Here is a 15,840-nt window from a genome sequence, read left to right on the forward strand (position 1 = left end):
AATAATATGTAAAGGTTAACTGGCATGCCTGTGTCTTGCTTTGCATGCCTGAAGAAACTTTATTGATCTTTTAAAGGTCATATCAAAAGCTATCTGCTTTGTGAAAGTTACCTGGATTACTCCCCTCTCTATCCATATCTTCAGTTAAACAGGCAGAATCTGTTGCTTCCACCTCTGTTAATGTTGTCCTTCATGCTTACCTCTTCCTTGCAAGTTCTTGTTCATCTTATCTGCTTCTCAACATTGTGGGGTCCCAGATCAACTGTTTTCTCTCATCTAGCTCTCAGCTTTAAGTACTATCTATATATTGATAATTCCCAAGTTTATATCTTTAGTCTCGATCTCCCATCTGAACTTAGTCTACCCCATAACTTAGTTGCCAAGTTAATGGTAACTTCATCCTTGTGGTTACTCTGGTCAAAATCCTTGAAGTTTTCTTGACATCTTCTCTCTTATATTGCATGTCAGATCTGTCAGTAAATCTTGTCAGTTCTGCTTTGAGAATATATCCAGGATCTGACCGTTGTCATTGCTATCACCCAGGTACAATTCACCATGAATTTCTGCCTTAATTTCTGCAATAACCTATTTGGTCTCCTTGCTTTTACAACTCAATTCCTTTTCAGTCTTTTCCACACAATACCCAGACTGATTACATCATATGTTTGCTCAAAATCTTCCAGCAGCTTCCCATTTCAATCATGGGAAAAGCCAAGGCTTTATATGATCTGGTCCCCACATCTTTCTGACCTCATTCCCTATTAAATCACCCCTTTCCTTGAACACAGCAGGAATGCTCCCACCTTTGAGCCTTTGTATTTGTTTCCTCTTTCTAGAATATTCTTTCAGAGATAGTCTTTGTGGCCCACTCCTTCATCTCCTTTAGGTCTTTACCCAAATATCGCTTTCTCAGGAATCCTTCCCTGATTGCTCTATTTAAAATTACATACCGATTCCCTCTTGTCCTTTTCCAATCTTATTTTTCTTTGTTGATTATCTTTCTCCCCCAACTAGAATGAAAACTACTTGAGAATAGGTAATTTTTATTCAGTTTGTTTTGTTCAGTGCTAGATCCCCAATAACTAGAGTGCATGTGGTAAACACTAGCTAGACACTTGTTGAATGAGTAAATGAATAGTAAATACAGTTGATCATATTTGTTCAGTGAATGAGTAAAGAAAACATTTTAGGTAAGGGTTAAAACACATTAACCCCATTCCAAGTCTAGGAATAGGGATATAGGTTGAGTATCTCATATCCAAAATGCTCGAGACCAGAAGTGGTTTGGATTTTGGAATATTTGCATTATTATGGTTGAGCGTCCCAAATCCAATAATCTGAGCATCATGTTGGTACTCAGAAAGTTTCAGATTTTCGGTCTTCAGATGCTCAATCTATAGTATGTTTAGAGACAATAAGGAAAACTAGTTTGTCATTTCACTTAAAAGCAATGATTTAAGCCTTGGGAAGTTAAACTCTGAAGAAAGTAAAATGACAGTCATATACACTGTTTGAACAGTGTCCTTCCCACTATATCAAAATACCTTTTAACAAGTTAGCCAAGGCTCAAAGGTGGAGAAATTCCCCTAGAATGAGCTGAGAAGGCAAATGTGGGATTATCTGCTGCTACTGGCCTCTTTCAGTTAGCTGAGTCCTAACTCTGGAGAACACTAAACACCTGAGGCTCCCATGGCATCTAAGCTGTAGGTCTTCAAGTTGTCATGGGTTAAGAGTGTGAACAGTTTTTCCTAGAAACAAGGTTTTCTCTCTCTTGGGCTGTGAGTGCCAGGTGGATGTTGTCTTTATTGCCTAGAGGTGGGAGGAAGAGCTCTGTTAGTGCACGGTGAGAGAGTTAATCCTGGAACACCCTCCATGTCGCCTGTGTTATTTCAGTTTTAAGTACTAAAGTGGTCTTTTTTTTGTTGTTTATTTATAATTTTATGTAACACCATAGCACCTGTGAGCCTCTGAAGTAGGTGTAAATTATTGGTGAGATGTATTATTGGCTAGACATTAGGTACTAACATTTTACCAAAAATTGTATGTATGTACACATGCATAACTATACAAATATATCTCTGAATTGCAGTCTCGTCCATGATAGAGGTGTTACAGCATTATACCTACCTCAGCAAATAAGCATTCAGTAGAAGTTTTTCTAGTGAGTGAATGAATATGTTACAAATTGGTACTCAGGTGATTTTAGAATTATATAGTTCTCTGGTAAAAGTTTGGAATGTGAGTTATTCTGCATTAGTTAATAAAGCCTGATGTAAATGTTTTTAAAAATCAAGTCGATTTTAAGTTGCCAGTCTTTTAAAAATTAAATGACCTAACTACTATTTATAAATGCTGCAATTTTTGAAATTGTGTATTTTCTTGGCTGGAGTTATCAGTTATCTAACATCTACAGGAAAGTCTCATTTTTCCCAGGGAACATAGAATTTTAAGCAACATGGCTTTTCACTGCATCTGACAGGATAAATTGATTGTAAAATGTGCTGTTAGGTAACTAAAAAATAGACCTGTTGTGTGGTTTTGTATATGAACCAATTAAATGTCATAGATAATTTTGTTTTTAGAAAGACTGATCTTAAATCTGTTTTCATCCAGACAGTGAATAGACAACAACGTCAGTTATCTATTGAGGCCATTGCAAGTTCATGATTAAAGAAATTTCTTTTTGCATCTATTTAAAATGTAGTGTGATATTGTCAGGAGAAATGGAAAAAGCTTCTTCCTGAACATTTTCCACAATTTCATCTAGGGATGGAAATCTCCCAAATACATGCCAATTAGCTGTTGATGAAATGGTCTTACAAGATCTGACCCCTACGTAGTTCTACACATCTAGTCATTTGATTAATCAGTTTTACTGGAGTTGATTTGTGCATTTTGTTTTGGGGTTGTAAATAATAAATGTGGGGGAAAAAGAAAATCCCAAAAAATAATGATAATATTTAATAAAACTATTTTTATTTTCAGTGGCTTTGAAGCGTATGTTGAATTTCAATGTGCCTCATGTTAAAAATAGCACTGGAGAACCAGTATGGAAGGTAAGAGTTAATATTAATGGGAACTAAGTTCTTTTTCTCAGCCCTTATTGGTGGTAATTGGAGGAAATTTCTTGTAATACTGAACTAGTAACACAGTTATGATGCATGAATATTTTATTTTTATTTAACATGGTATCTTAATATGAATCTTTAAACATTTTATGAAGTGAGACAGGTGATAAAACAGTAATATTCATCTAGGGAATCCACCTGGTCTCTTAGGTGGAGTCTCACTGTTAGGTCTTTACTCTGTTTGATGTTAGCTTTTGAAGTCCAGAGTTTGGATCTTGTAAGCTTGCTTAGGGGCAGTCACATTCAGAGGGACTGTTCATTTTAACTATCTCATAAGAGAATGATCTGTAAACCACAATACCAGTTCATTAATTTATTAATATAACATATAAAACTTGTCAGTAAAACTGTTAATTGAACTACAAAGCAATCTACAATCTTTCTCTTTTTAGGAATGCTAGAGAGCCTTTAAAAATTCCTCTTCTGTGGGCTTCTTCATTTTAAACTTCATGCTGACTCTGTCTTTTTTTTTCCAAAGAGATTACAGTTGATTAGATTTGAACTTACTAGTTTCTAGTTACTTTATACTTCCTTATTGCTAAGAACTAAGAAATCAATTTGGTTAGAATTGGGGATGTTTTGAAAACTCATGAGTCCTTTTAAGTCTTTTGGGTTAACTCTAAAGGTGATTAAAGTCATCCATATTGAATTCATAGTTTAAGCTTCAGAGTGTTCCTTGATTTTCCCCTTACTTGCTGTTTCTTTGTGGATATCATCTTATTGCCTCTTGCATAAACTATCCTTGTTTATTTGTTTCTAAGGCATATATTGAACTGTTGAGTTAAATAGTTTGAGAACTTCTTGGGTATAGATTTATGTTAAATTCTTTCCTTACACATCACTTCTATATCACAAGATTATTGAGATTTAAGGATTTTTGAGAGATGTAACATCTAACCTTTTGTAACTATAGCAGATTTTTAGCCTATCTAAAGGAAATTCTGGCATTCAAGAAAAACATATTTTGATGACAGCATGTTTCATCTTCTCATTAGCAATTTCTTATTCCATAAAGAATTTTTGAGGTAATTGTGAAAAACACTTACCAGTTGAGAATCTCTTTTATTTGTCTTAAATCTGAAACTAATTTTGAGAGAGAAAAGCCAGTTGGAGTTCTTACTACTCCTTGAAAGTGTCAGTTTTAATACTTTTAGAATGTGAGGAAATGCATTTGGTACAATAAGGCTATCAAATATTCTTTGGGGACTTAATTTTTAAGATGAATATCTTATTAACCTGAGATGCTTAAATTACTAAATTTTCATCATTATCATGGAATTTGTTATATATTAGTTTTGAAAGTGGCTAATTTTTACATCTCTGTTTTTAGAAAAGATATATGAACTGGAAAGAAAAGTAGGGGAATGAATGTGAGTTTGTTCTATGTTCAGAGTCTTGTATTATAGCTTCAGATAAAGATTTTATAGTCTCTAATTTTTTTAACCTAGAAAACGTATTTTATAAGAAGAAATTTATATAATTGTTGATTTATTTCAGTCTAAGTAGTAATGCTTTTAACAATGTATTATTACCTGGATGGACATTTTAGTAAATAATGATGGAAAATATTAAATTGAGGTAAGGATGAGAATTCAGTATACATGATTTATTAAAATTTACTTCAGCATTCTCTTAACTCACATGATTGTCTTAATATGAGTTCTCTATTGGTTGTTCACTGATAATGTTGTTTAAAAAACACATGGTATTTTTTTAATAGGTGCTCATTTATGACAGATTTGGCCAAGATATAATCTCTCCTCTGCTATCTGTGAAGGAGCTGAGAGACATGGGAATTACTCTGCATCTGTGAGTTTTAACGTATTTCGAATACTGGCATTTATTTTCAAACACATTATTAAAAATTTCTTTGGCTGCCCTGACATCAAATTATTAAGGAAAATTTGTAGAGAAAAATAATGTTAGTTTACAGTATTTATATCAAACTGAACATATTTTATTTTCCTCATATCTTCTTTTATTCAGTTCTTTATTTCTGAGGTTAAAAATTAATCTTCAGTCTAAGGCTTTACGATTCAGAATTTATATTTTCTTCGTTGTGTCTTTTCCTACAGTCTTGGTTAACTCTCTATGTGAAGGAAAAGAACTGGTAATCTTAAGGTCTCTTTCAGCTCTAAAAGTGTTTTATTCCTTTAATTTAAATATACAGATGCTCCTTGCCTTATGATGGGGTTATGTCCTGATAAACCCATCATAAGCTGAAAATATCATAAGTTTTAAATGCATTTAATACACCTAACCTAGCAGACATCATAGCTTAGGTTAGCCTAGCCTATCTTAAATGTATTCAGAACACTTACATTAGCTTACAGTTGGGCAAAATCATCTAACACAAAGACAACTTTATAATAAACCATTGACTATCTCATGTAATTTATTGAATACTGTAAATGGAAAGGTAAAAACAGAATGGTTGTATGGGTACTTGAAGTATGGTTTCTATTGAATGTGTATTGGTTTCACACCATCATAAAGTCGTAAGATCCTAAGTTGAACCATTTTAAATCAGGGACCATCTTTACTTTTTTAGAAAAGGAATATCTAAATTAGTTTATCATTAATATGAAAAATTTTAGTGACTATGAAGTAATGACTGTTAATCACATGGGAGTCTATCTGTGTTAACTATTAAGGTTGTTTGATTATATTGCTTCTGACATGTTTGATAAAAATAAAACATTACATTAGTTTATAGACTTCCCTAGTAGAACATTTGGAGAGGAGCTGTGTTCATGAATAGATATTAATACTTTTATATACTAAAGGAGTCCAGTTTTATGGTGTTCTAACTATTTGCATTTTGTTCTATTTATGTCTTAACCAATTTTTATTCTATTGTATTATCACATATTGAAATATATTCTTATTGGGAATATGGTTTTAGATTTTCAGTAACATATCAGAATCTGGTTTGATCAGTTTAAATTTATCAGCTGTATAATGAATATCTGTTAAAATTAATAGAATATTGTGTCAATTCTAAATACACTCTTCACTTTTTATATTTTTGGAATTAGAATGTGTCTTATAATTGATGGCATGTCATAGTTGGCAGCATTTTTCTTAGTGATATATAAATATATATGTTTTAAAATTGATAGCACTTAGATTTCATGAAAATTGCTATTTGACAGGCTTTTTCTTTCATTGTTATGTCAGACTTAAACACAGATTTGCTTTGGTAATGTGTTAATTCTTATATACTGAAGTTTAGATTGATGACATCCTTGCAAATTATAGTTTATTAATAAGCACTGGTTGCCATTGGCACCTTAATAAGTGCTTAACTAGTAATACTTTATTTACTAAAGAAAAGACTAAAGTTTAAAAAGCTTAAGTGATTGTCCCATGATCGTACAACTAGTTAATAGTGGAGCTGTAGCCAGATTGCTTGACCACTCATTCTGTGCTGTTTGTCTACTGAACTATAATGGCTCAGTAACAATGACTACAGAAGTGAGGCCTAACTCAGTGCTTCCTTCAGGGGTGAGGGTAGTCAGCCAGTTTGAGAGTTTAGGACTCTCTCCCTAACCTGTTGCTGCTGCCACCAGCGAATAAAAGATTACGCAGCTACTGGAGTGAATTCCTGTGCATCTTGCCCCTAACCATTCTTCCCTATTTGCTGGAGAAAACTGCATCAATTACTTTATACTCTACATACTGGTTTAGGCCAATTTATAGGAAACAGTAAGTATAAATTTCCAAAAGATGAAATGGTGGTTGAACAGCCAACATAAAAAAGACAACTGGGGAGTGGGGCGGCAAAAAAAAGAAATAAGAAAAATAAGTAAACAGCCTATGGCAGATATCCTTCTGAGTGTCAGTAGCAGCAGCCAGCCAGATGGAAAAAGTTAATAAATGCAGACCCACTGGCAGCATGTGCCTCTTTCCTCTCTCTTCTTGATTATAGAAGGATGACTAGAGAAAGGCAAATATTATAGAAATAGAATGTTATTCGTATTTCCTGATATAAGCATGGTAAAATCTTACAATGAACAATAAGGAGATTTTGTGATTTGATATGGGGATATTTGAGTGAAACTGTTCTCTGAATTATAAGAAGAGAAAACTATCAAGTGATATAATCTATAAGATCTTTAGATTTTCTCTTATGTATTCTCTTATGAAACAATATGAATAGAACACATGAAAACTAATGAGAAATTCAGATCTTAACTAATAAATGATATTAATGCTGATGTAAGGAGAAAGCTGGGTTAACTAACTGATTAATTGCAGCAAGAGCTTTTAGAGCAGTGGTCACTGTCCTTGAGCTAGTCATCTCCCAGTTTGTGAAATACTGTTTTAAACTGTCTTCTTAGATAAGTGACTAAGAGAAAATGTTTTATGTTCTTTATGTCTTCTAGGCTTTTGCACTCTGATCGAGATCCTATTCCAGATGTTCCTGCAGTATACTTTGTAATGCCAACTGAAGAAAATATTGACAGACTGTGCCAGGTAATACAGGTTCTTATTTTCCTGATTTGAATTTGGAAACAGAATTTTTTTTTTTTTCAAAAATAATCTTAAATGTTCACTGTGAAGAATCAGAAATTCCCTTGCCCAGTTTCCCACTCTGAGACTGTCTTGAATTTTAAGTAGCTTGAAAGATTTAAAATTTTTTGGCCAAAGAAGCATTGTACAGTAGTCTCCCCTTATCTACAGTTTCACTTTCCTTGGTTTTAGTTACCCATGGTCACCTGGGTACTGAATACTGAATATATTACAATACTGAAAATATTACAGTATTTTGAGAAAAAGACCATATAAGTTTATTACAATACATTGTTTTAATTGTTCCATTTTATTATTATTGTTAATCTCTTACTGTGCCTCATTTATAAGTAAAACTTTATCATAGTTATATATGTATAGGAAAAAGCAAAAAACACAGAGTTCTGTACTGTGTGCAGTTTCAGGCATCCACTGGTGGTCTTGGAGTGTATTCCGGGCAGATAAAGGGGGACTACTATACTAGTAAACACTATTGGCTTTAAAAAACAGAAAGCCTTATTGTATTAGCTTTAAAAATAGGGTTTTAGTCTTCTGGGATAATAAGAAGGCTGGGAATAGGAGGTCCATGCTGGTGCAGAGCACTATAAGGTAATGAAAACCCCAGACTCCTCCTGTCTCTTTGATCCATCATCTTCAGTTTGTTGGTTTTCATTGTCTTGCTTGTTGCTTTATGAATGTAAGGTGACAGCTGCAACTGTAGACATACATCTATGTTCACTGTAAGAAGGGGTAATGGACTGTGCCAGTCTTTACTGTTCATTTAGGTGAGGAAAGCTAAGCCTTCCCAGAAACTCTCAGACAACTTTCATTTATGTCTCACTAAGTAAAAAGTAGCTACAAGGGAGGCTGGAAAGGTCACTATTTAGATGAGTGTATTGCCACCTCAAAGAAAATCTGAATTCTTTAACAAGGAAAAGAGAAAAAGTAGATATTGGATAGATAGCTAACAGTGTCTGCCACAAGTCCCAGCATCTTGTTATTGACTGTTGAATCAAATTGCTATTTAAATTGTTAGTGAAGTTTGCATATTTTTGTGTCCACTGTAGCTTCTTGATACCCAGCTTTCTTTTTCATCCTGCATAAAACCAACAGTGCCATTTTCAAAGCAGGTACTATTTGTTAATCTCTTCCTCCTTCCTTTATCAGAGTTTTATTGACATATAATTCACATACTGTATAATTCGCCCATTTAAAGTGTACAGGTGTGCAATTCATTTGTTTTTAGTGTATTCACAGAGTTTAGCAACATCACTACATTCAATCTTAGAACATTGTCATTACCTCAGAAAGAAACTTTGCTCCCTATAATTATTACATTCCGCAACCCACCCTCATTCCCTTCTGGCCCTAAGCTACTTTCTATTTCTACATATTTGCCTATTCTGGCCATTACATATGAATGGAATCATATAATATGTGGTCTTTTGTATCTGGTGTCTTTCTTAGTGTAATGTTTTCAAGGTTTATCTATATTGTACCATGTATCAATATTTTATTCCCTTTTGTAGCTGAATATATTTCATTGTATAGATGTACCAAGTTTTGTTTATTTAAGAGTTGGACATTTGTATCATTTCCATCTTTTGACTATTACTAATAATGCTACCATTAATGTTCATGTAAAAGTTTCTGTATGGACATGTTTTCATTTCTCTTGTATCTATAAACACATAGTTATGGAATTGCTTGGTCAAATGATAACTCTGTGTTTAATCTTTTGAGTAAACTGACAGACTGTTTTCCAAAGTGGTTGCACCATATATTCCCACTAGCAGTCTATGAGGGTTCCAATTTCTCCAGATCCTTGTCAGATAATACTTACTATCTGACATTTTGATTGTAGGCATTCTAGTGGGTGTAAAGTGGCATCTCATAATTTTGATTTGTATTTCTATAATTAGTGATCATAAACATCTTTTAACATGTTTATGGCCATTTGTGTATATTTGGAGAAATGTCTGTTCAAATTCTTTGCCCATTTTTTTTATTGATACATAATAATTGTACATATTCATGGAGTACATGTTATATTTTTATGTAAGCATATAACATATAATGATCAAATCAGGGTAATTGGGACATGATTCACCTGAAACATTTATCATAGCTTTATGTTGGGAACATTTGAAAACTTCTAGCTATTTTGAAACATAATAAATTATTGTTAACTATAGTTGCCCTATTGCACTATTGAACACTAGAACTTTTTCCTTCTATTTAACAGTATTACCCATTAACCAACACCTCTTCGTTACCCCTTCCCACCACCCTTACCAACCTCTAGGAGCCACCATTTTATTCACTACCTCCATGAGATCAATTTTTTTTAGGTCCCATATATGAGTGTGAAAATGCAATATTTTTCTTTCTGTGCCTGGTTTATTTCACTTAAAATAATGTCCTTCAGTTCCATCCATGTTTCTGCAAATGACAAAATTTCCTTCTTTTTCATGGCTAAATAATATTCCATTGTGTACATATGCCACATCTTCTTTATCCATTCTTCCCTTGTTAAACACTTAAGCTGATTCCACATTTTAGCCAATGTGAATAATGCTGCAATAAACACAGAAGTACAAATATCTTCTGGTTACATTTTATGTCTTTGCCTCACCCAAGCGAGGTTTAGATGATTCTTTGCCCATTTTTTAATTGAGTTGTCTTTTTATTGTTGAGTTTTTAGAGCCCTTTATATATTCTGGGTACTGGACCCTGATCAGGTATATGAGTTGCAAATATTTTCTCCCATTCTGTCGGTTGTCTTTTTACACTCTTGATAGTGTCCTTTGGAGCATAAAAGTTTTTAATTTTGATGAAGTCCAGTTTATCTACTTTTTCTTGAGTTTGTGTTTTGGCATCATATTTTAAGAATCTGTTCCAAATCCTTGTGTTCCTTCTAAGGATTTTGTAGGTTTGGCTCTTAACAGGTCATTGATCCATTTTGAGTTAATTTTTGTATATGGTGGAAATACAATATCCAACCTCATTCCTTTTATATGGCTTATTGTTGTCCCAGCATTATTTATTGGAGAATCTGTTCTTTCCCTGATGAATGGTTTTGGCAGCCTTGTTTATTTCTGAACTCTCAGTTCTATTCCAGTGATCTCTATTTATGTCTTTCCTATGCCTATACCACATAGTCTTGATTTCCCTTACTTGGTAGCAAATTTTGAAATTGGGAAATTGAATCCTCCAACTTTGTACTTCTTTTTACAGATTGTTCTGGCATTTCTGATTCCCTTGAGTTTCTAAATGAATTTTAGGATTAGCTTATTGGTGTCTACAAAGAAGCCATCTCTAGGCTTCTGATAGGGATTGCATTGAATCTGTAGATCAATTTGGGGAGTATTACCATCTTAACAATATTAATTTTTCTGATCCATGTTCATGGGACATCCTTCCATTTATTTAAATCTTTATTTTAATAATGGTTTGTAATGTTTAGAATATAAATTTTGTACTTCTTTTAAATTTCTTTTTTTTAATGATATTAGGAATGGAACTGTTTTCTTAATTCCATTTGTAGAATTCTTAATTGCAATTTTATAGAAATCCAATTTTAAATATTTATCTTAAATCCTACAACCTTGCTGAATTTGTGTGTCCTTTTGAAATATGCCTATCATTCTTTGACCACTTCCTTCCTTTCTGGCACAAGACAATATTCCAGTATGGTCTGGGATTGTACTTTCTCTGTCCCAGCCGGGGATTCAGCCATTTATCTAAGGAGCCCTGGTTGCTTCCTATAGAGAACGGTATTTAGAAATCAGGATCAGGGCATAAGTATACTCATTGTGACTAGGGTATAACTGTTCCTAAGTCCTTTCAGTGGACAAAGTTAGGAAATATATGTATCTACACACACACACAGTTTTACAGTTGTATTTATTTTTATAACTCTCCCTCTCTCCTCCCTACCTACCTAGATAACCCCCAAAATTGTTTTAGTTCAGCAACACAGGATTCATTCTAGCTTTTCCTTTTTCCCTTTACAAATTTGTAACTCCTTTCTCTGACAGTGAAAAGCATGTGTCCTAATATCCTGCACATATTGCTGATTTTCTCAATCTTCATACATAACCAGTCTGCTAGCCTTTGTTGAATCACTGCCTTGCTAAGCTGCTTTCCTCATGCAGGCTCCAGCTTCTCAGGTTTTCACATTTTAACATCTCTGAAATTAGATGTGTCTTAAAAATTGACTGTCATAAAATTTATTGACAGGATTAATCCTTAATGGTACATAAAATGATGGTGCCTGTTACAGTCAGTGTCATCTTAGATTTCAGGAAATATGGGCATTATATGTCTATGTGCGTAGAGTTTAGAAGATAAATAACTTTGATTTAAGAATTTGCACAACTTAAATTCCATGACTTTTAAGTGATTGAGAAGAATTACTTCTGGAATTAGTAATTGGAGTTATATGTCTGTGAGCAGTGAAGAAAGTATTTGTTGTGTCATCACATGACCAGAACAGTAGGAAAGTAATGTCTGCCAAACATAACAAGCATTTTATTATATTAGAGAGCCACTTCTGGGTAGTTTTAAGAAAAATGCAGATAGGCCATATCAAAGCAGTTTTGTGCTACATTGTAATTAATGGGATTTTGTTGATAATGTAATTATAATTTCATAATTTTAATTATTAAGATATATTTCAGTTACAGCCAATAACCAGTACTTCTTCATAATTTTGTTCTCCTAGAATTTTTTTTCTAATTTTCATTTATATAACCTGTCTTTTAAATATGTATTTCATTCTCCAAAACCTTTCTCTTACAGTATGTAAAAGATTTATAATCATGGTCTCCTTTATATTACCCTATAACAATGAAATATTCATTGTACTTTTAGGACCTTCGAAATCAACTCTATGAATCATATTATTTAAATTTTATTTCTGCTATTTCAAGAAGTAAATTGGAAGATATTGCAAATGCAGCATTAGCAGCTAGTGCAGTAACACAAGTAGCCAAGGTAAGAAATTTTGATCAGTTGATAACATTTTGTTAATTTAAAATTTACAGTGTTCTGAAACCTGCTAATTGACGTAGGCATCTAATTTATAAATGACCAGAATGACCTAAGAAATGTTTAGGCTCAATACTTTCAGAAAGAATTGTAATAATGTAAATTATCTTCAACTTGAACTAGGCAAAATGAACCAAACTAAAGGAATTTAGTATTTAACGAATTTGAAAGACAAAATTAAAAAGCAGAATGAATTTTGCTTTGGGCTGGGAGCTGTATAATCTTTTTTGCTCAACTCAGAAATCATTCGACAGTTGTGTTATGATAAATTGTACTGAAAATATGTTGCCATTGTTTTATGTGTAACCACTACAGTCACCATACTATCCCCAGATCTCTTTTTACTTAGGAAAAGGATGCAAAGAGGCTGTATTGCATATTATAAGAGAAAAAGAATTCCCAACAGGCCAACATTTCTACATCATAATGCCTTTTTAGTCAGGTTCAGCTTCAGTTATAAATCAATTTGTAAAATGTATTCCTGGTTTTAACCCTGTTGTGCTCTGTGCTTCTTGATTTTGGACAAGACATAAATGAAAATTGTAGAGGATTATATAGGACAAATAATAGACCAAACAACTATGCATTTATTTCCTCTTTTTTCCACTGAAAGAGTTTTCATTCCTAGATTTATATAGTCACTACTACTTCTGATTAGTAGTAGTTGTTGTTGTTGTTGTTGTTGTTTTAAGACAGGGTCTGGCTCTGTCACCCAAGCTGGAGTGCAGTGGCATGAGCATAGTTCACTGCATCCTGCCTCAACCCCTTCGAGTAGCTGGGACTGCAGGTGCTCGCTACCACACCCAGCTAATTCTTTAATTTTTTTATAAAGACAAGCCTCGCTATGTTGCCCAAACTAGTTTCAAACTCCTGGCCTCAAGTGATCCTCCCATCTTGGTCGCCTGAAGTACTGGGATTATAGGCATGAACCATGCACCTGGCCTCTGATTACTTTTGAGGTTTATGCCTTAATGTTCTTGCTCAGAATTTATCATTAATTTCACATAAAATAATAGGAGCACTTTTAAATATATTTAACTAAATTTTGTGTATTTCAATTGCCCAAAGTCTTGTGTTTTTTGCTTTTTAATATTCTTAACTGCTCATCCTTGTCCAATTAGGCAACCTGCTCCATAGTACAATTTTTAGTTACTAAATGTAATTATAATTTTTTTCTATTTTTACCACTGGTAGGTTAAACCAAATTAAATTTTCTTTCAATATGGCTTAATTGTAAGATTGATTTATAATCCTTTTCTTTTGTTTCTAGGTTTTTGATCAGTATCTCAATTTTATTACTTTGGAAGATGATATGTTTGTATTATGTAATCAAAATAAGGAGCTTGTTTCATATCGTGGTATGTAAAAACAGGAATGTTGCAATTCGTTGGTAACAAAAGGAATGATATACTGTAAGAAAAAAATAGTAACATGTTTAGTGAACTCCAAAACCAGCTTTGTTTACAGCAGTAGAGCTGTAAAAGATTTTTTAAAGCACACAAAGAAAGCAAGTCTGAGACTGAATTCTTTCACCTATAACCAACATTTAATAAACCTGTTTTGTAAATTCAATCAAGTACCAATTCTCTGAACTTTTAGGTGCCCCCATAGCACCTTGCATGAATGATTCACTCATGGCAAGTAAGACAATATTTTAGTAGCAGGATTCAAATTAATTATCTAGTACTTTGCCCTGGGACAAATATAAAACACTGGACCAGATAGGAACCTCTGTGATAGAAGAGAACATGAATCTTTTGGTTTCCTTGACCTCTGTAGAATGCTTTCTTGTTGAAATTAAGCAAAATCCCTAAAAGGGCATAAGTATGTGCTGAATTGTCCATGCCAGAGATTTTTGACAGTGGTTGTTATTCACAAAAACCTATTTACATTTAATTGAGTTTTAAATGAATTATTAATTTATTTATAAGTTACTTAAAACCTAGTTTTTCTTAAACCTTTAAGTTAAATTTACAAATTTTGTTATACTGTGTATAAATCTGGTAAAATAAAAGCACCTTTACTTTTTCTTTGATCAGTTAAGTTAGATGGGACAGACTATATTCTCGTAATCAGTCTCATTTAACAAGTGTAATCAGAAAATATAGTTTAAGTTCCCTTAAACATTTTAAATTGCATTAATAAATTTAATGTTTTAAGTTTTCTTAAGTAAATTCCATACTTCATATATCAGACCAGGCAAATTATTTCTCTAACAAGCAAAACCTGCCCAAATATTTAAATAATTCTTTAAAAATAATTAAATTTATGAGTCTAAAATTCATTAAACATTCAAATATTTATTAATTTAAATTTTCTTATGCCTGTCAACTTAGAAAAAAAAAATCACAAGTGTGAAATTCATTACTAATTTTAAAGTGTAATCACGTGGCTCATCACCCAGATTCTCAATAATAATAATAATAATAATAGTAATGTAATAGCTTGCTCTATGCCAGTCAATGTTTTAAGCACTTTACAATGTAAGCTCTTTTACTCCTCAGAATAACTTTGTGAATTAGATTTTATTATTATTTCCATTTTCCAGATGAGAAAACAGAGGAGGCATAGCTATTAAGTGACTTGATGAGGAAATGGGAGAGCCAGGTTACTAAACACAGGCAATCTCATTCCAAAGATAGTGCTCTTTACTATGATGTAATTATATGGCAGATTGTCTTAGACATTACAAGTGCTTTAATAATCTTAAACAGAGTTTCCTAAACATAAATCAAATGTATTAATACCATGGGTTTGATCTGCATCTCCAACTTTTCAATTCCAAATTTTCTGTGGATGGGAAACTTACCAATAAAGGAAGCAGATTTATCATCTCAAAACTGAGGTTACTGTCTTAGACAAAGCAGGTTGTTATCTCGAGTTGTAATTGTTGATGGGCAGTTTATAACTGTTACATTTTATCAATTATAACTCATTCAGAGATGTGGAACTAGAGTCTAGGACTGAAGGTCTGGAGGCTTTCATATAGATTTTGCCAGTCCCAGTGACGAAATGTGCCAGTGATTTAACTAAAAGGTTTTAAGTCCCTATAAAATTAACTGTGCCAGTGATTGAGAAAAATGAACTGGATATATGTTTCCCTAAATTGATGTCCCCTGGATTCACATAATTCACATTGTATCCT

General features: G+C 32.9%; 1 protein-coding gene across 5 annotated transcripts in view; it reads left to right on the forward strand.

The window, feature by feature from the left end:
* SCFD1 (sec1 family domain containing 1) overlaps nucleotides 1-15,840 on the forward strand; it is a 99,492-nt gene that overhangs the window by 1,857 nt on the left and 81,795 nt on the right. Inside the window, exons 2-6 of one of the 5 annotated variants that reach the window (XM_069463974.1) lie at nucleotides 2,986-3,056; nucleotides 4,849-4,937; nucleotides 7,517-7,607; nucleotides 12,519-12,641; nucleotides 13,966-14,053. In XM_069463974.1, coding sequence (XP_069320075.1) covers nucleotides 2,986-3,056; nucleotides 4,849-4,937; nucleotides 7,517-7,607; nucleotides 12,519-12,641; nucleotides 13,966-14,053 — 462 coding nt within the window. The remainder of the gene's footprint in view (nucleotides 1-2,985; nucleotides 3,057-4,848; nucleotides 4,938-7,516; nucleotides 7,608-12,518; nucleotides 12,642-13,965; nucleotides 14,054-15,840) is intronic. The other 4 variants (XM_069463989.1, XM_069463981.1, XM_069463986.1 and 1 more) reach the window with 4 other exon arrangements.

Source organism: Eulemur rufifrons, chromosome 2 (assembly GCF_041146395.1).
Source record: "Eulemur rufifrons isolate Redbay chromosome 2, OSU_ERuf_1, whole genome shotgun sequence".
In the NCBI taxonomy this organism is placed as follows: Eukaryota; Metazoa; Chordata; class Mammalia; order Primates; family Lemuridae; genus Eulemur; species Eulemur rufifrons.